General features: G+C 58.9%; 3 protein-coding genes across 10 annotated transcripts in view; 1 reads left to right on the top strand and 2 right to left on the bottom strand.

Annotated features, from left to right (window-relative positions):
- Positions 1–516: 516 nt before the first annotated feature.
- Positions 517–9,214, bottom strand: GCK (glucokinase). Of its 2 annotated transcripts, XM_015648745.2 has the most exons (10): positions 8,061–9,214; positions 5,732–5,894; positions 5,457–5,611; positions 5,127–5,246; positions 4,941–5,036; positions 4,507–4,606; positions 2,689–2,872; positions 2,315–2,470; positions 1,447–1,680; positions 517–1,353 (listed from the first exon to the last, which is right to left on the bottom strand). In XM_015648745.2, the coding sequence occupies exons 1-10, from the start codon at positions 8,103–8,105 to the stop codon at positions 1,209–1,211; spliced, it is 1,398 nt and encodes a 465-aa protein (XP_015504231.1). In that variant the 5' UTR covers positions 8,106–9,214; the 3' UTR covers positions 517–1,208. The 2 variants fall into 2 exon arrangements, with proteins under 2 accessions (XP_015504231.1, XP_033375306.1); XM_033519415.1 differs by lacking the exons at positions 4,507–4,606; positions 4,941–5,036; positions 5,127–5,246; ... (1 more) ...; positions 5,732–5,894; positions 8,061–9,214 and having other exon boundaries at positions 2,699–2,789.
- Positions 9,215–9,916: 702 nt separating this feature from the next.
- Positions 9,917–16,353, top strand: YKT6 (YKT6 v-SNARE homolog). Of its 2 annotated transcripts, none has more exons than XM_015648873.2 (8): positions 9,917–9,998; positions 10,449–10,570; positions 12,177–12,259; positions 12,960–13,060; positions 14,376–14,480; positions 14,626–14,691; positions 15,107–15,208; positions 15,602–16,353. In XM_015648873.2, exons 2-8 carry the CDS (start codon positions 10,467–10,469, stop codon positions 15,635–15,637), a joined length of 597 nt encoding a protein of 198 aa, XP_015504359.1. In that variant the 5' UTR covers positions 9,917–9,998; positions 10,449–10,466; the 3' UTR covers positions 15,638–16,353. The 2 variants fall into 2 exon arrangements, with proteins under 2 accessions (XP_015504359.1, XP_015504360.1); XM_015648874.3 differs by having other exon boundaries at positions 9,928–9,994.
- Positions 16,354–17,474: 1,121 nt separating this feature from the next.
- The window catches only part of LOC107213806 (calcium/calmodulin-dependent protein kinase type II subunit beta), a 12,654-nt gene continuing 6,653 nt past the window's right edge, over positions 17,475–23,475 (bottom strand). For 5 of the 6 annotated variants that reach the window (XM_019008820.2, XM_019008823.2, XM_033519435.1 and 2 more), the window contains 7 exons: positions 23,348–23,419; positions 21,848–21,892; positions 21,558–21,606; positions 18,693–18,768; positions 18,520–18,614; positions 18,016–18,250; positions 17,475–17,948 (listed from right to left, as the gene is read on the bottom strand). In XM_019008820.2, coding sequence (XP_018864365.1) covers positions 18,018–18,250; positions 18,520–18,614; positions 18,693–18,768; positions 21,558–21,606; positions 21,848–21,892; positions 23,348–23,419 — 570 coding nt within the window. In that variant the 3' untranslated portion in view covers positions 17,475–17,948; positions 18,016–18,017. The remainder of the gene's footprint in view (positions 17,949–18,015; positions 18,251–18,519; positions 18,615–18,692; positions 18,769–21,557; positions 21,607–21,847; positions 21,893–23,347; positions 23,420–23,475) is intronic. The other variant, XM_019008822.2, reaches the window with a different exon arrangement.

The raw sequence follows: 23,475 nt of genomic DNA, 5'->3' as shown, positions 1-23,475 counted from the left end.
ATCCTGCTGGCTGAGGGCTGCAGCCAAGCAGAACTGAGGGATCCCCTTCCCCTCCTGCAGTGAGCTGTGGGGATCCCACTGCCACCCATGGATCTGGGGCTTCAGGAGCAGCACCACTGGCTGGCTTTGTCCCTTCAGGTGACACAGACACCTGTGTCCCAAGCCCCTTAATGTGCACTCCCCAGCCATGGGGTGACCCTGCGCTTTGTGAGGACACCAAGACCCTACAGCAGTCCCAGCCTCCCAGGCTGGGCCCACATCCTGTGGTGATCCTGTCCACTCAGGTGGTCCAAGATGCCCAAGAGTTACCCTAGCACCCTGAGATGTCCCTAGATTCTCAGTGCCCCCATGTCCCAGGGTGACCCTAGACCCCTGCAGTGGCCCCAAATATCACAGATATAACCCTGGACCACCAGGATGGTCCATATCATGGGGCAGCCCCACACCCCCAGGGTTGACCCCACCCTGAGCGGGCCCCAGACCCTGGAGTGCCCCAAACCTCCAAAGGGACCCCAACGCCCTGTGGTGTCCCAGGAGGACCCCTCCACCCTGGGGTGCTTCCAGAGCCCTCAGAGAACCACAATATGCTCCAGTATTGCCAGATCCTTAGAGAAATCCCAAACACCCTGGGGTGCCCATGACCCACAGAGGGACCCTAATACTCTGGTCCAGACCCTCTGGTGAACTTAAATCTCTGGGATGCCCCAGACCTCTCAGGGAACATGTGTGAGGACATGGCTGGAGGGGATGTGTACCCCCAGTATACCCACCTCCATCTGGTCTATTTCTAGTGCACTCTGGTCAGTCTCTGCACCTCAGGGATCACTGGTGGGGAGCTCCTCTACCCTGACATCCCACTCAAAGTACCCCCCAAAAAGCCCCTTATCTCTAGGCCAACCCCCTTGGGGGGGCCTTCCCCCAGCAAAGGTTCTGGGGTGCGCTGGAGCCCTCCTTGCTGCAGCTGGGTGAGGATGGGGAGGGGATGAGGGCATGGGAAGCTCCTTGGCTGCCCCATACCCGTTTGGGTACGTCTCTCTACCAGCATGGGGAGAGAGGCACAAGGAGGACTGGCCCAAGGGGCCCCAGAGAAGTCCACACACACCCCATTTATTGGGGGGCCGGAGCTGCCTCCTTCCCGCGTCCATGTCTGCTCCCACAGCGCTCCGAGCAGGACCACCAGCCCCTGCCGTCCCCCCTCTGAGTCCAGCTCACTGCCCCATCATGCAGGCCATCTTGCAGGCCACGGCTGAGATGAGAGCGGCCCCGCGCCCGCTGCCTTCCTCTGACTGGATGAACGTGATGTCACAGCCAGGCGTCAGCTGCCGCACTGTGGCATGGAAGTGGTCCTTGAAGCTGGGGAGTAGGAACACAGGGTCACCAATGGGGCCAAGGCTTTGGGGATGAAGGGAGAGGATAGAAATGTCATTGGGGTCTGGGGATCCCCACCTGGGATGGAGCTTGTAGACGGAGCCATCGACACCAACAGTGATCTTGAGGGTGTCCTGGCTGCGGCTCTCCCGCATGCGGTTGATGACGCCGGCCAGCCCGGCCGAACACATCTGGGCAGCCCGTGTGGACACGCTCTCACACACCCGGCGCACGATCTCGCAGTCTGTCCGAGATGGCAGCAGCTCAAAGGCTGACAAGATGTTGTAGATCTGCTTGCGGTCATCGGAATCACTGGGGTAGGGAGAGAAGAGGGGGTCAGCAAAGGCTGAAGGGTGGGGACCCTGGGTGAGACAGCTGGAGAGGGATGGGGGAGTGATGGGATCGGGGATCCTCACATGGGACAGTTGTATGGGGTCACAGGATGGGGAACCCCAACTGGGTCAGTCAGAGCAGGTTGGTGTGGGATGATGGGATGGGGGACCCCAACAGGGGGCTACTGTAGAGGGCTGATGTGGGGTGATGGGACAGAGGGACCTGGAAGTGGGCCCCCCTAAAGTGGGATGATGGGACATAGGGACCCCAATTTGGGACAGAGCAGGCAGGTAGTGATGGGATCATGATGTCTCATCATGATGGGTCCATGACATGGGACACCGTGGTTTGGGTGGCAGGATGCAGGGACTCCAAGATGGACAGTCAGAGTAGGCTGGTGTGGAGTAACAGGATAAAGGACCCCAAAATGAGGCAGTCAAAGCAGACTGGTATGGGATGATGGAATAGGGGGATCCCAATGTGGGACAGCCCAGTGCAGAGCGAGAGCACAAACTCCTCATATGCCTGGACCAGTGTGGAGTGAGAGCACAGACCTCCCAGTGCGATGCAGCCTGGCAGGCTGGTTTGGGGGTGCCACACCCCAACCTCATACCTCTCAATCTGGGACATGAAGCGGGTCTCAAAAGTCCCACGAGTCTTGAGCTTCTCAGAGGCCTCCCCGTTGAAAAGCAGGTTCTCATCCACCAGCTTCAACAGCACCAGCCGCACGATTTCCCCCATGTACTTCCCTCCAATGATCTTCTCGTACCTGGTGGGGGGGACATAGGCGAGGGGGCGGCATCAGAGCTGGGATTTGAGGGGCCCCTTCCCACACACCCCCTCTTTCCTTCCCCCCCTCCTTGCTGGATGTGTTCCCGCACATGGGCATGGCCCAGGGTGAAAGATGCCTGTGCTGGGGGCTGAGCCCAGCGTGGCGCAGGGGATGGGAGGGATGCCCAGAGGAACTGGATCTCTCCTATTCCTTACAGTTGCTGACCGGGGTTAAGTGAGGTCTCGTCCACCACGCGGTCGTACTCCAGGAGGAACTCGTCCAGCTCCCCAGAGGCACCAAAGGCTCCCCACTCCGTGTTCACACACATCCGCCCCTCGTCGCCCTCCACCAGCTCCACGTTGTGCATCTCCTCCATGTAGCAGGCATTACAGCCCGTCCCTGGGCGGTGGGGAGGGAGGGGCAGCGGTCACACCCCCCCGCCACAGCCCTCCCATCCCAACTGGGATAAAGCTGGGACAGTATTGTGGAGCAATGGGGAAGAACTGGAGGGGGTCCAAAAGTGCCAGGGCAGGGGTTGGGACCCACATGGAGCCTGAGGGCCATTCCTCAACCTGGTGACTGGCACCATGGTATACAACGACTTCAAGGGTGGCTCCAGGACATGGGGGAAAGATTTTAGACTAAAAGAAGGGAGATTAGACTGGATACTGGGAAGAAATCCTTCCCTGTGAGGGTGGTAGGTTTCCCACACAGGTTTCCCAGAGAAGCTATGGCTGCTCCATCCCTGGAAGTGTTACAAGCCAGGCTGGACAGCCTTGTCTAGTGGAGCTATCCCTGCCCATGGCATGGAGCTGGGTAATCCTTAAGGTCCTTTACAACCCAAACCATTCTGTGATTTCATGAAAGCTGGAAGCAAGGATGGTTAAGAACTTACTACATAGGTCCCAAATCTGTATCCCTGCTCCACCCAGCATTGGGATGCAATAGAATCATCAAATCATAGAATCATGGAATGGTTTGAGTTTGAAGGGACCTTAAAATTAATCTCATTCCACCACCCTGCCCAGGGCAGAGACACCTTCAACTAGACCAGGTTGCTCCAAGGATATAATGGAAACAGTCTCAAGTTGCACCAGGGGATGTTTCTGTTGGATATTGGGAAAATTCCTTCATGGATAGGGCTGTTCAGCCCTGGCATAGGATGCCCAGGACAGTGGTTAAGACACCACCCCTGGTGGGCTCAATTGCCACGTGGATGTGGCACCTGGGGACATGGGTGGTCTTGACAGTGCTGGGAGATTGGTTGGACTTGATGACCTTAGAGGCTTTTCCAACTCAAACATGATTCCATGCTAAACTTTGTTCCAGAGTAAAAGAACTGACTGAACAGCCAGCACCTGCTACTGCACGAGCACCAGGATTCAGTTACTGAGATGATGACTGAAGGCTGTGCTTGGAGCTGCACATCCTTGTCCTGCAGTGACGGGGATGGACATCCCTCCTGCTCCCCACCACCACAGTGTCCCCACAGCCCTGGCTGGCCACTTGTCCCCATGGCAGGCTCAGGGGGTTCTGGGCACTGTGCCAGCCCCAAGAAACTGATAAACATCCCAACATGTGTTTACCCAGGTGAGGGGACACAGAGCCCAGATGGCATGTTGGCACATGGCTGATGGCACTAAAGATAGGGAGGGGCTGGGGGAGGTGGGGGTCTGCTCTCTGCAGGGATCGGGGGATGGAGCCAGCAGGCTTCAAACTCATTCCCACCACCTTCCGTGGGTCCCTATGATGAGGTGCCAGAGCCACCTACAGCCTGAGGGCAGGGCAGTCCTGTGGGGACCTGTCCTATTATGATGACCACCCCTTTTCTACTCCCAAAATTCCCCAACCACTCTGCTGGGGCCAGGCGATGCCATTTGATGTCCCAACCACCGGACACCTCAGCAGAGTGCCACTGCCACCCCGTGTCCTTGGTGTGTCTCCCCAAAAAGACAGGGGAGGCAGCAGGGGAGCAGGCCCATGGGACAATTCCCTGTCCCCAGCCACATGTCCCTGTAGAAGGGGCATCTTACCCACAATCATCCCAACCTCGCACCGGTGATCTTCGTAGTAGCAGGAGATCATCGTGGCCACTGTGTCATTCACCATTGCCACCACATCCATCTCGAAGTCCTGGGGACAGGGACCATTGTGGGCTTATGGGGGGTCAGGCTGTCCCACAACAGGCAGGTTTGGAGTGGATGGTCCCCAAAGGTGAGGACCTGGGTATGTGTCATGCAACATGTGCACACACACATGGAACAGCCCTGCCCAGAGACACACTTGGCTCCAGCAGCCCCATTGTGGGGACAGCTATGCTCCAGTGATCCCTTCCTGGGGACACACCAGGCTCCAGTGGCCCTGTTGCAGGCACAGCCAGGCTTCAGTGAGCCCCTCACAGGGACAGCCGGGAGTGCTGGGGTCTCCGCACCATGGCGGTACCAGCACAGCCGTCTGATCCTCTCACCCCTCGCCGTTTGATGGCGTCCCTCAGCAGCCCCACCACATTGTTCCCTTCCGCGCCGGAGGCTTTGAAGCCCTTGGTCCAGTTCAGGAGGATGCCCTGGAATGGGTTTCAGACAGAAATGGGTCTGTGGCTGTAGGTGAGGCTTGGGAACCCCTGAGCCCTCGTGCTGCCTGGCCACCCCCTCACCTTGTCGATGTCCTCGTGCCGCACAGGGAAGGAGAAGGTGAAGCCCAGGGGCAGCTTTTTGTGCTTCATCTGGTGCTTGTCCAGGAAATCAGAGATGCACTCGGAGATGTAGTCAAAAAGCTGGAAGACAGGGGGTCCAGCCTTTCCCAAGGGATGTCCCCACCCTCCTTGGACAGATGCTGTCCCCCACCATGGGCTCCCCAGGCCTGGCCACCCCCCAGCTTCTGCTGGCTGGATGGGTGGGGGTGTGTCCCCTCCAGTGTTCCCACTGAAACATACACAATGAAAGGGGCTGGGGCAGGATGGGATGCCCCGTGTGCTACAACTGACCATCTCAGCCGTCCCGGTCATGGCATCCTCTGGGATGGAATACATCTGGTGCTTCGTCTTCACCTTCCACTGCCCCTCCTCCCCCTCGCCCACCTTCACCAGCATCACACGGAAATTGGTGCCACCCAGGTCCAGTGACAGGAAATCTCCCACCTCTGCAAAGCCAGGGAGAGGGGGAGAAGGTGATGGGCTCTTGGTAGGCTCAGCCTTCCACATGGAGCTTGATGGGGTCAGAGGAAGGGGTGACACACAAGGGACAGGGAGTGACACCGTACCAGAGCCCTCAGGGGTGGAACGAACATAGGTGGGCAGCATTTTGACAGAGGCTTCCTCATGTGTCTCCAGTTTGAGCCCTCGGTCCATCTCCTTCTGCATCCGGTACATCACCTTCTTCAGGTCCTCCTCCTTCAGATGGAACTCCGACAGGATCTGCTCCACCTGCACACCACACAGCATCAGCCAGGGACTAGGGACACGGGATGCAAGGGGCCTGAACTGCAAGAAATATCCAAGTTTCCCTTCTGCCAGCCCTGGTTTTCCCCATCAGCACATGGACACCCTGAAATGACTTACCCTATTGCTCTGATTTTGTCTTCCCACTAAACAGAGGCACCAGGGAATCTATAGGACCATCACAAGGCACCAAGTCCCCTTCTGGTGCTGCCTGGAGGATGCCACAGTCAGCTCTGGGGTCCCTTAGGAGCGGGGTTGGCACTAGGGTTCTGCCATCTCTGTCACCCAGCTGAAGTTTTTGGATGGTTGTGTAGAAGCCAGCATCACTCCAATGGTGACCTGGGACATCCCATCCTGATGAATCCCAGGGTCATTCCCAGCAAGGAGTGCTTCTGGTCATGCCATTGAGGAGCACAAGGATATCCTTTTATGATGAGATTCTTTTATCAAGGGATTCTTTTATTATGAATATGCTGGTGTATCTTCCTTTTTTCCCAGGAGCATCCCTCTCCCTATATCCCACTGGGAATCGTGGGTACCATTTTTCACCCATCAAATGTGGGGCTAATATGGGGCAGAGGGCAAGCAGGTGGGAATATTCTTGGGGATTGCTGCCTTGTCTCGCTGCCAGGGAAAGCCACAGGGCCCACTCCAGGGAAGCACCTGGCAAGCAGGATCTGTGTTTATCCTTTCCGTAGCAACCCCAGGCTTGGCGCAGCCTCCATTAGCCAGCAGGGCTGGGGCCAGGTGCCTCGGCTGTCAGATGGAGCTGCAGCCAGCACTGCTCTGCCAGCTGCAGTCGGCAGCATTAGGGCTCATTAGTCACCGGGCTCCAGGTAGGCTCCAATGCTCTTGCCAGCACACTGATGTTTGCCTCGAGGCTGCTGCTGTTTCCTGACAGCTTTTGGGGTAGGGGGCTCAGTAAAGCTTTTGGGGTGTGGTTTGGAGCATCCCAACACTGAGGGCACCCCTTGCCATGGCTCAGTCCAGCTGCCTTCCATCCTGGCACATCAGCTGGCCCCCAGTGCCATGCGGAAGCACAGAGCCCCCTGGCATGGGGCTGGGCACCTACAACAGCATTGTGGTGAGGTTTGCCCTGATCCAGAGGATGTTTGGCCCAGAATGATTGGAAAAATTCTGCCAGAAAAAGCATGGAGCTGGATTTGATCATCTCTCCTGGGTTGTTGGCTGAAGGCATTCAGTGTTAATCCATCCCATGGCGCCGCTTGGCATGGGAGCACCAGATCTGCCATAGCCGGAGGATCCCCGTCCCAAGGCTGGCACCTGGGAGTCCGAATTTTATTTCTCCAATGTTTTTTTCCATCTCGGCACCACATGTCCCTACTCATCTCTTCACTTGCCTTCAAAACAATGGGTTTGGCCCTTCCCTGGCAGGATTTGGATCTTCCCACGTGACGTTATCTGGCTCTCAGCTTCTCACGGAAATGGCATACTCCAATGCATCCCACAAATGGGATGGGGCTGGGAACCACATGGCTGCTGGTTGCAGTGGCCAGTGACACCCATCTCTGCTGGTCCCGCATGTGCCGCGTCCCCTCAGTGTCCCCTCGGTACAGGCAGCAGGGAATGTCTCCACTGTCCTCGCCTATGACCCCATGAGCTCAATCCATCTGGGAGAGGATGCTTCCCACAAACAACTGTTTTTTGACTGGGGATGAGCCACGTGCCATCCTGCTGGGTGCCTCAGTGACAGTGGTAACAGCCAGCTGAAGGAGGTGACAGGCTCGGTCTCATCCTGGGGACGCAGCTGTGTAGCTGCAAGAGGCCCGGGGCGATGTTTGGATGGTGGGAGTATCCCAGCCCAGCAGAATGTCCCACAGATGCTCCAGCTCCATCGTGAGACCTCAGTGCTGACCTCAGTAGGGCCTATGCAGTGCTGGGGCGTGACCTCAGGGATGGGGACCTCCCTGGGGCATGCTGGGCTGCCCCCAGGCTGCTCAAAAGCTGGTGTCCTCCCCACCAGCCATCCTCTGAGCTACCTCTGCTCTAACCTTGGGAGATGCTGGGAGCACCTGGCTACTCGTTCCAGGGAAGGCTGGAACCCTGGTGAGGATCTGCACTCTTCCTCACATCCACCGGGCACCCCCTGGCCCCCCCGGCCCCCCAGAATTGCCTTGGCAGCAGTCTCACCTTCTCCTTCCTGCTGCTCTCCATCCTGGCTCGGTGATCCAGCATGGGGGCAGGTGGTGGGGTGGGGTGGGCTGCGGGCCAAGCCGTGCCCCCCTCAGCCCCTGTGTCCCCACCGTGGTGCCTGGCCTGGGGGAGCCCCCTGCCCTGTCCTGGAGGTTGTCCAGAAGGCACCAGGCTGCTCCGTCCCTTGCTCCGTTCCTCGCTCCACACGCGGATGCTCCACTTTTGCTGCGCTGCGTTATCTCATCTGTTACCCCAGTCCAGCACCCAGTGAGGGAGTCCCGATTCCTCCAGGCCTCAAGCGGAGGGGCAGGGAGCGGGGCACGGGGCCCTGGTGAGACCAGCCCTGTCGCCCCACATCCTTTGCTCCGGAGGGGTTCTGCTCACAGTCTCCTGCTTGCTCCCTTAATGTGTCAATAAATTCCCGGGCCGGTGCTGGCGCAGGGGTCCTAGCCCAGCGCGGTGGGTTCTGGCAGCCCGTGGAGACCCCCCTGGCGTGCTGGCGAGGCTTGGCCAGGACCCTCCCTGCAGGGGCCGCTGGCCCCGTCACGCGAAGCACCACGCCCCGGGTCACCCGTGTCCCCGTTGTCATACCAACGGCTCGATGGTGGTGGCAAGCACTCCACCGGCCGGCTTGGCAACCAGCGTGCTCCCATGGAGACTGCGGACACAGCACGGCCTACAGACACCCGCAGAGGGGCGAGGGCGATGGGGAAGGGCTCTGAGCCCCCAGGGTGGGAAAGGATCCAGTGGAGCTGGGGTTGACCAGCAACGGATTGGGGACGGGTGCTGGATTTGAGGACGGGGATGTGGCAACCCCCATTACGCCTGGAGCCACGTCATCCACCCAGTGTTGTGGAAACAGGGGAATATGAAGGTCCAAATGGGATGAGGAGCACCCTTGGTCACGGGTAGATCCCAAAACCTCCTGGTGTTGGTCTCTGGCAGCATCTCCTCAGACACAGAGCTGAGGAAGATCCCTAGGAAGCCTGGATGTGTGTCGGGGGTGACACCCCCTGGGGGACTGCGGGGGCTCAGAGGAGGGCAGAGGGTTTGTGGGTGGCAGAGCAGACCCCAGCGGATACAGGGTCACCGTGTCACAGAACCTCACCTGCCCCCTGCGCACCTGGGGGCACAGCAAGGCTCTGGCAGCCCTGCCCCTGTGCTGGTGCCCGCCCAAAGAGGGGTCCCCACACTTCAGAGGGGTCCGAAACCCTCGGATGGTTCACCCACCATGTCGTGAGTACATCCCCACCACGGAGGGGTCCCCACCCAGGGGCAGAACCACCTCATGGAAGGGTTCCCACTCCCCAGGGCGTCCCCAGCACCCAGGGAAGGCTGTTCCCCCCTTGGGACCTCTTCTCACAGAGGTCACCACACCACAGGGCGAGGCCCCCCCACGCACAGGGGACACCCACCCCATAGAGGGGTCTCGCCCCACACACAGAGGGGTCTCACCCCACACAGGGGTCTCACCCCACACACAGAGGGGTCTCACCCCACACAGGGGTCTCACCCCACACACAGAGGGGTCTCGCCCCACACAGGGGTCTCACCCCACACACACAGAGGGGTCTCACCCCACACACACAGAGGGGTCTCACCCCACACAGGGGTCTCGCCCCACACACCGAGGGGTCCCACAGGCCCCGCCAGGCGGGCACTGCGCCCCCTGCTGGCCGCCCTGAGGAACGGGGACCGCCTTACGGCTCCAAGTGCTGCGCTGATTGGTTGTCCGGCTGACACCGGAGCGAGAGGAGGCTGGTGGTGATTGGTCAGAATGCTGAGGGGCGGGGCCAGATTGGCGCGTGCGCAGGGCAGCAGGAGTCCCGTGGCAGCATCCGCCACCGGGGCACTTCCGGTCGCTGTGTTCCACTTCCGGGTTGTGGCCATCGCCCCGTCGGCCGCCGCCCGCGTTGAGCCGCGACCGCAGCGTCGGTACTGGGGATCTGTGGGCTGTACCGGGGGTCTGTGGGCTGTACGGGGAGGCTGTGGGCTGTACCGGGGGGCTGTGGGCTGTACCGGGGGGCTGTGGGCTGTACCGGGTCAATACGGGGAACTAGGCTGTACGAGAGAAGGCGGGACCGGGCTGGCTGCACGTCCTCGGGGCCGAGGGCTAGGCTGTACTGAGGAGTGTCTGCGTTACACTGGGTGGAGGAGCTGGGTTTTACTGGGTTATACTGGGACAGCTGAGGGCAGGGGTTGGTTAGGCTGGGCTGGGCTGGGATGAGAAGTCAAGCGGGGCTCCGGGGGCAGGGGGGTTCTGGCTGGCTGGGATAGCATTTAAAGGACAGAAGGAGGATTTGGGGGGAGCCCCAGGCACAGGGGAGGGCCCGAGAATGTCGTAGCCTTGTCATGGCCTCAGCCCCAACCCTGCCTTTCCCCCAGGCCCACGGAGCCGCCACGATGAGGCTCTACAGCCTAAGTGTCCTTTACAAAGGTGACCCAAAAGTGCATTTGCTCAAAGCTGCCTATGATGTGTCCACCTTCAACTTCTTTCAGAGATCCAGGTGGGTACCAGGCAGCTGGAACCTCTGGGGGGCAATTGCTCCTGTGTGCTGTAGGCTGGCTTGTGGCTCAGGCAGGACCGTGGGGAGGGGAAGCAGAAGCTTTTGGGAGGTTTTCTGCCCCACTGGGGCTGCAGTGGCAACAGGAAAGACTTTTCCTAAAAGAAAATAACCCAAGAGCTACTCCCTGGGGAGCTGTCACCTGCTGCAGCACTTGGAGTGACGGATCAGCCTCAGGAATGGAGTGAAACTCCTGGAGCCTCAGCCAGCAGTAGGTCAGAGTTGACTACACAAATCCTCCAGTGCATCCAAGGCGATGAAATCATGGCACAGAGAATGCCCTGGGAGTGGGGTCCTGGTGCCCTTGGACTGTTTGGACTCATTTGAAGCCCTTCCCAGCCCGCAGAACCCTGCTCAGGTTATTCCAGCAGCTTCAGGTGAGCTCACTGAGCCCCAGATGCTCAGGCTCCCTGTGTTACACTCCCCACTCTGGGCACACAGGGATCAGGGAGCTCTCAGCAGCTTCTGAGAACCTCCTGAAGCTGTAAAACAAAGCAGGAACATGCTGTGGAGTAAGCTGTTCCCAACGCCTGCTTCAAATGGTAAAGGAGTCAAGAAATTCCTCTGGGACCCAAAATTTCCATGCCAAGGTTTTATGGAGCCTCAGGCACATTTGGTTCTGTAATTCCAGGGGTAGAGACTGATGTAAGACTATCTTAAAAAGCTCTTTCTTAGCCAAATGTGTGAGTGGGATGCAGAGCAGTGCCAGCGTGTGACGTCAGCTCCAATCCAAAAACTCTGTAGCTGCAGCTCTTCTATTCCCGAATCCCAAGAAAATTCCCTGTGTGGTTATGCTGTGGGCTTCTGCCACAGCAGGCTGTGTCTCTGCTTAAAGAAAGTCTGGGATTTTGGGAGGAGCAGTGAAGTTTGGAGAGGGGGTGCTCTGTACATGTCAGTCTTGTGGCTGTTCTCAGGATGCTAGTCAGTCTTATTCCCAGGGGGCCTACAGGAGCTTAGCCCAGGTGTGATGTCTGAGGTGTGTTTAGCTGAAGTTTGGAGTTCCCAGAGAGCTGGGTTGAAGGGTTGGATCTGGGATAATGAGGGCTGTGGCTCCTGGGAGCTGTGGAACCTGCTGGGCAGGAGCACGGGGTTGGGCTGAGCCAGTGCCTCATGTCTGCTGAACATCTGCCAAGAATTTGGCAGGGTCAGGAAGGCAGAGTGAAGTATTGAGTGGGCAGTTTCTTCCAGAATATTGGGAAATAAAAGCAGTATTCCCAGTGGAAGACCTGTCCTTGAAGAAGATATATACTGGGATCTAACTGACACGTGGTTGGACTCGGTGATCTTAAATGTTTTTTCCATCATATATATGAAACCCTGGGATGATGGTGGGAAGCTGTGGCTGGCAGCAGATCCCTCAGCTTGGGAGGGAGGTGTCCGTGCTCCCTCTCTGATGAGGCAGGGATAGGCCTGAGCCTGGGTTCAGGAATGCTTTCCAAACTCAGAGCGAGTTAAGGATATTCTTTAACTTTGACTCACAGTGGGTGCCTGGGGGATCAAGGCTGGTTTGCGCAGCGCTGTCCCCTGATGTGGTGCTGTGTCCCCGCAGTGTGCAGGAGTTCATGACGTTCACGAGCCAGCTGATCGCGGAGCGCTCGGCGCCGGGCAGCAGGGCCTCGGTCAAGGAGCAAGGTGAGACCCCCCCACACGGCCACTTCCCCTGACCCCACTCCTGGGAGGGCAAACGCCGTGCCCGGGGGAGCAGCGCTGATGGCAGGAGCTGCTGGGCCAGGTGCGAGCCCAGCCCTGTGCAGGAGAGGTTCTGCAGGGAGCAGGAACCTGCTCCAGCGTCGGCACTCCCTGGCTCCCTTGGGACCCCCTGGGTTGCAGCCCCCCCAGCCCCTGCAGAGTGGCTGTGCCAGCTTTGCCATGCAAGTCCAGGCTCCATATCCCAAATCCTCACCTCGTTCCAGACTCCCTGTCCTGCTTCACATGCCTCCCGAGCCGCAGGACACGTGGGACGCAGCCTAGATTGGCTGCTGGGGCCTCTTTAATGACACCCCAGCCTTGTGATTAATTAAAGTTAGTTAAAATCAAGCTGAGCTCTTCTCCCACTGGTTTTTATTTACCTCTGATTACTGTGGGATGGCAGTTTCATGTCCCACACTGTGTGGCATGGTTGTGAGCCCCTGCCACAGCACAATTTGGGGCTGAGCCCCAAATTTTAAGCCTTTCCCACTTTTCTAATGAAGTAATGAAAATGCAGGTGCTGATGACACCTTCCAGGGTGGTTTGGGGGAGGGGGGAAACAGTGGGGAATGGATGGAGGGTGGTGGGTGCAGGAGAAGGCTCGGGACCTTTGCTGCCTCTGTGACAGGAATTTTCTCCCCAGAGTACCTGTGCCATGTGTATGTCCGGAATGATGGGCTGGCTGGAGTGGTGATTGCAGACAATGAATATCCACAGCGGGTTTGTTTCACCTTGCTGGACAAGGTGAGGGTGCATGCTGGGAGCTGCTCCGGGGGGCTCCTCCAGTCTCTCTGCCCTGGCACATGCAGCACGTTTGGACAGTCAGAGCTGGCCACCTCGGCCTGGGCATCACTGGTCCTTGTTTGCCAAGACTGTTTGTTCATGTCTCTGCCCTCAGCTCATTCAAAAGGGATGGAAGGGGAGGTGGAGGGTCACCAAGGTGGTCAGAGGGCAGGAGCACCTCTCATGGAATTGTTTTGGTTGGAAAAGCACTCCAAGACAATCAAGTCCAACCATTCTCCAGGCATGGCCAAGGCCACCTCTAAACCATGACCCCAAGTGCCATGTTCACATGTTTTTTTGAATGCTTCCAGGGATGGGGATTCCACCACTGCCCTGGGCAGCCTGTGTTGGGGCTGGACAACCCTTTCTATGGCAAAATTTCCTCAATATCCAACCTGAACCTCCCATGGCACAGCTTGAGGCCATTCCCTCTCCTGTCCCTGTCCCCTGGGAGCAGAGCCCGACCCCCCCGGCTGTCCCCTCCTGTCAGGGAGTTGTTTGGAGCCAGAAGTTCCCCCCTGAGCCTCCTTTCCTCCAGGCTGAGCCCCTTTCCCAGCTCCCTCAGATGCTCCTGGGGCTCCAGCCCCTTCCCCAGCTCCCTGCCTCTGTACATGCTCCAGCCCCTCAGTGTCCTTCTTACCATGAGGGGCCCAGAACTGGACACAGCACAGAGGATGCCCTGGACCTGTGGCCACACTATGGCTGGTACAGGCCAGGGGCCACCTAGGCTTACCTGGGCTCATGTCCAGCTACTGTCACCAGCACCTCCATGTCCTTCTCCGCTGTCAGTTTTGCTGCCACTGCCAGGGAGACAAGCTGGGAGACCTGGGTTGTCCAGCCTGGAGAAGAGAAGGCTCCAGGGAGACCCCAAACCCCTTCCCATACCTAAAGGAGCTCCAAGAGAGCTGGAGAGGGACCTGGGACAAGGGCCTGGAGTGACAGGACAAGGGGGATTGGCTTCCCACTGCCAGAGGGCAGGGTTAGATGGGATATTGGAAAGAAGTCCTTCCCTGTAGGGTGGTAGGGACTAACACAGGTTTCCCAAAGAAGTTGTGAGTTGTGGCTGCCCCATCCCTGGGATTGTTCAAGGCCAGTTTGGACAGGGCTTGGAGCTGTGTAGCAGACTGTGTCCCTGCTCATGGCAGGGTGTGGATGAGCTGTAAGGTCCCTTCCCAAAAAACTCCAGATCTCCTGTTCCTATGAGCAAAACCCCTCCAGCCACTGTGGCCCCACAGCTGTGCTCCTGGATGGTAACTGCTGCTTCCGCACCTGGCAGGTGCTGGATGAGTTCTCCAGACAGGTCAGCAGGATGGACTGGCCCTCAGGGTCACCTGCCACCATCAGCTACTCTGCCTTGGATGGATACCTCAGCAAATACCAGGTACAGACCCCTGGGACTCTGGAGGGCAGCAGGACAGAGGTGTTCCCTGCAGCCCTGAGAATGGCAGGGGAGATGGACAGCACTGACCCGTGCTGGGACCCCGGTGTCCCTGTGCTGGTGCCAGTGCCATGTTGTTTGTCCCCAGAATCCCCGGGATGCTGACCCGATGACCCGAGTGCAGGCAGAGCTGGACGAGACCAAAATCATCCTGGTGAGGCTGCAGGGCTGCAGCCAGCTGCTTCTGCCTGCACAGTCCTGGGGGCACGTTGTGGGGCAGGGTACACTCACCCCAGGCCATTCCCAGGAGACCTCCTTGGTGTGGGACCTTCTTTTTCTCTTCCCCTTTTTCGGTTCCTCCATTTTTTCTCCTTGGGCTTTTCTCAGCTGGCCAGATACAAGCACCAGGGCTCTGACTCCTCCTCAAATGCCACTCTCCTTTATGTGTGGTGAGCCCATGGGAACTCTGCTGCTCCTGCCCCCAGCCAAAATGATCTTCCCATCTCCCTTGGGGCTGCAGAGCTGGGGGGGGTTGTAGGAAGGTGGGATGAAGGAGGGTGGCACCTCCATCTCCTGCCACAGAGTGGTGTGGGGCTGGTCCTGGAGCTCAGCACGTGTTTCTCTGGCAGCACAACACTATGGAATCGCTGCTGGAGCGTGGGGAGAAGCTGGATGACCTGGTCTCTAAATCGGAGGTGCTGGGGGCACAATCCAAAGCCTTCTACAAAACGGTGGGTGTGGCGGGTCAGCCCCTCCTTGAGGGGGCTGGGGATGGGTGGAACGTCATCCTTGGGGGGTCACCCCCAATGGATGAGTGCTGGGGCACAGCTCTGGGTCCGAGGGAGGAATCACCCCTGTTGCTGGAAGCTTTGGGCTTGGAGAGAGCCTGGGTGCTGCAATTCCAGCTGCAGAGCCCCCCTGACCCTCACTGGGGGTGTCCTGCACCCTGCCATGGCTGGGAGGTGATGCCCATCCCCGTTCCTGGCACCAGGTCTGGCCAAAAGGAGAGGAGCGTCCAGGGCATCAGCCTTTGTGCTATGCTGGCCTCCTCCGGCAGGAGAGGGGCTGTGTGGGACCCCCAGACCCCTGGGGAGCTTTACAGATGGCTTTCCTTTTCTTCTTAGGCCCGAAAGCAGAATTCCTGCTGTGAAATTATGTGATGTGGAGCCCGAGGTCTCCACCTCCGGACCACCAGCCCTCAACCCCCCTCCATAGCCACCCTAGGGGTGTTCCTGGGGCTGGGCCAGGGGTCCTCAGCCCCCTGGGCTGATGTGACTGTTGTCCACCTTAAGGGGACACCAAGGCTGGCACCAGGCTGGCATCCATGGGGGGAGGTCCACACCGAAGACCCCCCCACCCTCACTGTTCCTGGGACAGCTTGGACCAGGGGGCATCCAGCCATGCACTCCCCTGCCTTCACACCCCCCCCAGGAAGCCTGGAGGAGCCCCCACTGCTGTCCAGGGGGCTGAGGGGGCAGGCAGAGCCCCCTGCTGCCATCCCAGGGGCTGAGGGGCTTTTTATGTATTTGTGTCCTAAGGGTGAGCTGGGGGGGTGGGAGAAGGGGGAAGGGAAAAAGAGGTTTGTTGGGTGGGGAGTGCTCACTGCCTCCCTGGGCAGCTTCTCTCCCCGCTGGTGAGCCTGGAGCTGTGTCCTGGGATGGGGGGAGCTCACCAGCCTGCCCTGCATCTCAGAGCCCCTGCCCCTGCCAGCAAGGGTTGGGGGGCTCAGCACCTGCCAGGGCCCAGCAGCCCTCACTGCCTCCTCCTCTCCTTGGGGAGGGAAAAGTTGAGCTTGGGCTGTACCGCATGGTGCTCTGGTTGTTTCCATGCCTTGGCCGCGCTGGCCAGGGGGATAAAGTTGTCTTTGGCAGTTGAAGCCCTGTTCCCTCTCTGTGGCGTCCTGGGCTGGGGTTTCAGATGGACACGTCCTGGGCACTCTGGCAGGGACAGATGCACTTGGCCTTCCCTCTCCACCTCTTACCTTAATGATCATTGGTTTTTCCTCATAATTTATTTGCAGTTTTCCCGAGACAAAAACGAAATCAGAGTCATCTTTTACACTTACAAGGCTCAGAAAGAAAAGACAAAGGGTTTTTTTTGGGGGGAGGGGCACGGGGGGGGATATGCTGGGGAGGGGGAGACAGAAAAAGAATGAGAGAAAAGGGGAGGAAAGAGAAAAATTTGGCAACGATCCACCAGCATTCATGGGACAGGAACAGCTCAGCTCCTCGACATACAGCGTTAGCGCCCGAGGGTTGCTCCCGCGCAAAGGGCATGCAGAGAAATCATCAGAATAATTAAAAAATAATTAATATCCCCCGCCCATCCCGCCCCCTCCCCCCCAGCCAAAACCAGCCCTCAGCATGGTGGGGATGCCCTGGGGAATTGCGTGGGGAGTGCCTGGGAGTGGAGTGATGCCTCCCCAGGGATGGGGGGGTTGGGGGTGATGGAGTCCACCCGAGCGCTGGCCATGGGAGGGGGGGTGCAGGATGTGCTGCCGGTGCCCCTGTGCTGGGGAGTCCCCGGCAGAGCAGCCTGTGCCCCCTAAGAGACCCATTCTCTTAGTCTAAAGTGCTTTCAATGCTGCGTCAGTGCTGGCTGGATCGTCCTGAGCCCACCACCCCAAATCCCAACACCCCCCCAGCTGCCCTCTGCCATGGCACCCACATCCCCCTTGCCAAAACCTGCCAGCACCTGGAGCTGGCACCTGTGACACGGGGTGCTGGGGTAGGGATCAGCAGGATGGGGACACGGGGGTGTGACTGGTGGACCCTCCCAAAGGCACCCACCGTGTTCCCTGCGCAGCAGTGCCCAGGATAAGCCTCAGGCCCCCATAGGCAGCATTCCCAGGGGAGGCACTGGACTGGGGAGAAGGGGAGAGAGTCTGTGTGTGTGTCCCCCCCCACCCCAACCTCACTCACCCCCTGGCAGCCCCCCATTGCTGGGGACCCCCGTGGGAATTAAAAAATAAATAGCTCTCTCTATGTACAGGGGCTGGGGCAGGACAGAGCAAAGCAGAGCCCAAAGAACAACATCCACCACCAGCGACAGCAACACGCCACGAGCACAGCCGGGAGGGGGGCTGGGACCCCCCTTCCCCCCCAGCAGAGACGGGCCGAGGGGGGGGGCTGAGCCCCCCAGCGCCCTCGCCTGTGGCCGAGCGGCTGGGTTAGGTTTGGGGGTGTGGGTGGGTTTGGGATTGGGGTGGAGTTTTCCCCTTTTATTTTTTCTTTTTTTTTTTTTCTTTTTTTTTTCTTTTTGTTTTTGTTTTCATTGTTTTGGCTTTTTTTTTTTTTTTTTCTTTTTTTTCTTTTTGTTTTCTGCAAACACAGGCACTGGAGGGGGGAGCAGGGGCCAGGGTAGGGGGGACAGGCATGCGGACGCGTGCTTCGGGGGGCCGCAGCTCCGGCTGCCGCCTCGGCTCCCATCGCCGTCTCCATCGGGCTGGAACCAGGACAGCCACCGCAAGCTCTGTGGGGACACCCCGGTGAGCCACAACTGGGGCTCCCCATTCCCCGAGCCCCAGGCCCAGCCTCACCTTCACTGCAGCGGGGCCACGGGGGCCCCCGAGCCGTGGAAGTGGACGTTCTGCCACTTGCCGTCGCGGCGGTGCCAGACGCGGGTCTCCTCGGACTGGCTGGTGCGGGGCCGGCCCTGCGCGTCGATGTACTGGGTGAGGCGGATGTAGGCGATGCAGGCCGCGTCCTCCCCGATGACGTGCACGTGTGGGTTCAGGATGGTCGTGTGGATGGGCTTGTTGTTCTTGGAGAGCACTGCGGGGCGGCCGAGATCAGCGCGGCTGGCACGGGCAGGGAACGGGGCAGGGAACGGGGCAGGGAACGGGGCAGGGAACGGGGCAGGGAACGGGGCAGCACAAGCGGACAGATGGCCCGGCAGGGGAGGCGAGGGGGCCAGGATGGGCAGTGGGCAAGAGACAGGGGACAGGCGGGGACACCGGATGGATCGGGTTGGGCTGGGACACGGAGAAGATGGGCAGGCCGGGCAAGGTGGCCAGGTGGGCACAGGCAGGCCGGGTACTCACGGTTTTCAAAGTAGAAGCGGTGGAAGTCCATCCCCTCCACCAGGTTTCCCAGTGCCTCGGGCTCAAAGGAGGTGAGCCCCGGATCGCAGATCTTCCTGCAGGCAGCAGGTGAGAGTGGCCCCGCCTGGCCCCACCCCGCCTGGCCCCGCCCCACCCGGCCCCACCCCACTCACGCGTAGGCCTCGAAGTCTCCGTTGTTGACGGCCTCGATGAGCTGCTCCGTGATCTTGATGATCTCCTGCTTGCGGGCTGGGGGCACGTCACTGTCACCGCCACCGCCCCAGCCCCCCGGTGACACCGTGGGGGTGGGCGGACAGGATGTTGGGATGGACGTGGGACACGAAGGGGAGGCATGGGGATAGACACAGGGACAGAAAGACAGATCTTGGGGGAAGGAGAACCTTGGGTACAGACAGACAGACCATGGGGATGGACCATGGGGACAAACACAGGGACCTTGGGGACAGACAGACCGACCATGAGGGCAGACAGCCAGACCACAAGGGACAGACACAGGGACCTTGAGGACAGACACAGATACCATGGGGACAGAAAGACACCCCTTGGGGACAGATAGGCACCACTGTGCTCCCAGGACCCCCACAGTTCTGCCACACCAGTATTCCTAGAATCCTCTCAGCATGTCTCATTGCTAGTCCAGTGCCACCCCTGCATGTCCCAGTGCCATCCAGTGCCCTCCCAGCATGCTCAAGCATCCCAGTGCCTGCTCAGTATGTCCCAGGAGTTTCAAGTGCATCCTAATGTTACTCCTGCAAGTCCCAGTATATCCCAGTGCCATTCTAGCACATCCCAAAACAGCCAGTTCCATACCAGTGTTTCTCAGTGCCAGCCCACTGTGTCTCAGTGCCATTCCAGTGCATCTCAGTACCCTCCCAGTTCCATGCAGGTGCATCCCAATACATCCCAGTGCAATCCTGGTGCATCCCAGAGCTGCTGTAGTGTCCTCCGATGCATCCCAGTGCCAGCCCAGTGCATTACAGTACACCCCAGTTCCAGCCTAGTGCAATCCTACTGCATTCCAGTGACAGCCCAGTACACTTTAGTGCCATTCCAGTGCCATTCCACATCTCAGTCACATCCCAGGGTGATCCAGTACCATTCCAGGGCATCCCAATATACCCCAGTTTTACCCCAGTACATCTCGGGGCCATCCCACTGCACTTCAGTGCAATCCAGTGCCCTTCTAGTATATTCCAGTTCATCCCAGTTCCATCCCAGTGCATCCCAGCATCATGCTGTTCAATTCCAGTGTGTTCCAGTATCATTCCAGTGTACCACATCCCACTATATCCCAATGACTCATTTCATCCAGATGCCATCCCAGTCACCTCAGTTTCAATCCTAGTGCATCCCAGTGCTATTCCAGAGCATCCCAGTACACTCCAGTTTGCCCTGGTGCACCGCAGTAGTATCTCACTGCATCTCAGTGCCGAGCTCCTGTGTCCCAGTGTTATTGCAGTGTATCCAAATACATCCCAGTACCATTCCAGTGCATTCCACTATCCTCAGTTCCACCCAGTGCATCCCACTGCCACTCCAGTGCATCTCAATTAATCTTAGCACCATTCTACCATATCCCAGCGCTCCCCAGTCCATTCTTTTGTCACCCTAATAAGTTCCAATCCTCAGTGCCACTCCGCTATATCCCAGTTTGTCCCAGTGCATCTCATTGTCACTCCTGTGCCCTCCTAGTGCATCCCAGGGTCACTCCTGTGCATTCCAACAGCCCATTTCCATCCCAGTATGACCCAGCACTACTCCAGAGTGTATCAGTACACTCCAGTTTGCGCCAGTGACTTCACACTACGTCTTAGTGCCAACAAACTGTGTCTCACTGCTATTCCAGGGCATTCCATACATCCCAGTACAGCCCAGCTCTACCCAGAGTGCCTCTTGGTACCATCCCACTGTGTCCCAGTATCATCAGGCATCCCAATGCCACCTCAACGCCTTTTCAATGTACCCCAGTTGCCATTCCATGTGTGTCCCAATCTACACAATTCCCATCCAAGTGCACCCCAACGCATGCTAGTACCCTCCCAGTGCATCCCAGTGTGCTCCCAGTGCATCCTGGCGCAGTCTCAGTGAATCCTAGTGTCAGTCCAGCTCCAGCCTAGCACACTCCAGATCCATTCCAGTGTATCCCAAAAATGTCCCAGTACAACCCCAATGCGTACTGCTGCCATCCCTGTGCCATTCCAGTGTACCCCAGTGAATCCTAGCACTACCCCAGTGCCACCCCAACGTATCCTGCTGCCATCCCAAATCTCACCCAGTGCATTCCATTGCTGCCCCAGCACATCACAGTGCACCAACTGCGTCTTGGTGCCATACCAGCTCCACCCCAGTTCATCCCAGTGCAATTCCAGTGCAATCCAAGACATCCTAGTGCTAACCCAATGCATTCCAGCTCTATTCCAATGCACTCCATTCAGCGCACTTCCTGTGTCCTAACGCCACCCCAACGGGTCCTGGTGCTATCCCAGTATATTCCAGTGGCATCCCAGTGCATCCCCATCACAGTCCCAGCATATCCTAGTGCCATTCCAGTGTACCCCAACGCATCCTGGTGCCACCCCAGCTCCATCCCAGTGTATTTCAGTACTGCTCCAGTTCATCCCAGTGAACCAAATGCATTCTGGTGCTATGCCAGTGCCATCCCAGTGCCATTCCAGTGCACGCTAGTGCATCTTAGTGTCATCCCAGCACATCCCAGCTCCAGCCCAGTGCATTCTAGCACACTCCCAGTGCATCCCAGTGCATCCTGGTGCCGTCCTAGTGCATTCCACAACCGTCCATCATAGTGCCATCCCAGTTCATCCCAGTACCATTCCAGTGCACCTCAATGCATACTGGTGCCATCCTAGCACCATCCCAGTGCATTCCAAGACCTTCTCAGTGCATCCCAGTGCCATTCCAGTGCAACCCAATGCATCCTAGCACCACACCAGTGCACCCCAGCTCCCTCCCAGTGCAACCCAGTGCAACCCTGCCACCACGCCCCCTGCGCCCGTCACCTTTGGTGTCCTCGTCCTCAATGGTGGTGTTGGTGCTGTCGGAGGACTCCTGCTCGCGGGACGGAGGCGGTGGGGGGGAGACACAAACAGGGGGGTCAGACCTGGCCCCGGGGGAATGGGGAGGGGGGACAAGCCCAACCAGGGCTTGGCAGGACCCCAGTGATGCTGGACGCCATGGGGGTACCCTGCTGTCACCACGCCCCATGTGCACTCCTCATCCACGTCACCACCCCCCCAAGACATGGCTGATGCTGGGGGGAGGATGGAGGTGGAAAGCAGGGCAGCGATACCTTGGTGCCGTCCGGGGGGTTATGAATTACAGTAGTTTGAGGCTCCTACGGGAGAAGGGAGAGAGACAGAGGCGGGGGAAGCGAGAGCCCGGAGGGGACAACGAGGGGGAACGACGGATTGAGCAGCACGTGGACAGGGGTGAGGAGAGACCCAGACCGGATTTGGGAAGGGGATAGAGAGGGGGGAGAGAAGCAGAAAGTCATTAGTCCAGCAAAGCCAAATGGTTTAATTCACAGACATGGAGAGGGAAAAAAGGGGAGAAAGAGGTGGACAGAGCTGGGGGAGAGACGCAGTGAGGCCAAACGGATGGGCTGGGCTGGAGGGCAGCTCCATGCCCCTGTCCTGCATCCCGGTGCCCAGGGGCTCCACTCACCATGCATCTGAGCATCCTGGGCCTCCCTGTGCCTGAATCCCAACCATCCTGCAGCCTGCATCCCAACTATACCACTGTCTGCATCCCAACCACTGCACTGCCTGCATCCCACCCATCCCTGTGTCTGGACCCTGACCATCCCAGTGCCCACATCCCAGGCAACCCCTTCCACAGCTTCCTACTGCCTGCATCCCACCCTCACTGTGTGGGGTGGGCACTCCTTTCTTCATCTCCTGCACTCACTGACCAGCCAGGCACATCTTCCCCAGTGCACAGCACTCTCTGCCAGCTGGGCATCATCCTGCCTGTATCCTGCCCTCATGGTACCATGTCCCTGCCCTTGTACTGCATCCCCTGTGCCATGAAGGTCACAACGGGCACCCCTGCACCCACATCCTGCACCTACCTTGCTGTTGGCATTGCCAGAGCACCCACTCCCCAAATCCTGCACCTGCTGTTCCAGACAGCCACACCTTTACTTGTGTCCTGCACTCCCTGTGCCAGCTGGGCAGTCCTGTGTCTGGATCCTGCACTTACCTCACCTGTGAGGTCACAGTCAGCAGCCTCATCCTTGTGACCCTGCACTTCCCTTGCCACTGGCATGGCAGGGTGTCCCCGTCCCCCAACCCTTCACGCACCTCACCATCCCTGTCACCAGGATCCTCCTGCCTGTGGCTTGTCCCCATTATGGGGCACCTACCTTGTTCCCATGGTGGGGCACCCCCATACTCATGTCCTGTACCTGCCTCAGTCACAGGACATCCTCATGCCCACATCCTACACCCACCTTACTGTCCCCATGGCAGGAACATCTCTGTGTCCATGTCCCGGACCTACCTTGTCCCTGTGGTGGGACATGACTGTGTCCTGCACCCATGCCACTGTCCCCATGGCTGAGGGAGACAGGGGCTGTCCACATGCCTGCACCCTTCACCCACCTTGTCTGTCCAGGGGGGTCACCTTGTGCCCATGTCCTGCACACCCCTTTCCATCCTCGGGACACTCCCCTCCCCAGCAGCCCCAGGAACAGCCGGTCAGGGGCGCGCATGGCGATGGATGGGATGGGCTGGTGGGATGGATCCCATGGGATGTGGGATCTAGGGGGTGCAGGGTGCGGGGCACCTACCAGAGCGGTGGGCGGGAGGGTCCCCTTGGGGCTGGTGACGCCAGCACTGCCTTTGGTGCTGTTGGTCTGGGGCTGGAGGGAAGAAATGGAAGGGTCTCAGTGGCATGGGGGGGAAGCGGCCCACACGC

Source organism: Parus major, chromosome 22 (genome assembly GCF_001522545.3).
Source record: "Parus major isolate Abel chromosome 22, Parus_major1.1, whole genome shotgun sequence".
In the NCBI taxonomy this organism is placed as follows: Eukaryota; Metazoa; Chordata; class Aves; order Passeriformes; family Paridae; genus Parus; species Parus major.
The sequence above is the reverse complement of the archived record's forward strand: the minus strand, read 5'-3'. Positions and strand labels throughout refer to the sequence as shown.

Excerpts from the sequence above, each read along its gene's own strand:
- GCK (XM_015648745.2), bottom strand. The coding sequence starts at position 8,105 with ATGCTGGATCACCGAGCCAGGATGGAGAGCAGCAGGAAGGAGAAG. Across the intron at positions 5,612-5,731 it reads TTCCACCCCTGAGGGCTCTG|AGGTGGGAGATTTCCTGTCA; the intron begins GTACGGTGTCAC and ends CTGGCTTTGCAG. Across the intron at positions 2,471-2,688 it reads CTTAACCCCGGTCAGCAACT|GTACGAGAAGATCATTGGAG; the intron begins GTAAGGAATAGG and ends CCCCCCCACCAG.
- YKT6 (XM_015648873.2), top strand. The coding sequence starts at position 10,467 with ATGAGGCTCTACAGCCTAAGTGTCCTTTACAAAGGTGACCCAAAAGTG. Across the intron at positions 12,260-12,959 it reads GGCCTCGGTCAAGGAGCAAG|AGTACCTGTGCCATGTGTAT; the intron begins GTGAGACCCCCC and ends TTTTCTCCCCAG. Across the intron at positions 13,061-14,375 it reads GTTTCACCTTGCTGGACAAG|GTGCTGGATGAGTTCTCCAG; the intron begins GTGAGGGTGCAT and ends CGCACCTGGCAG.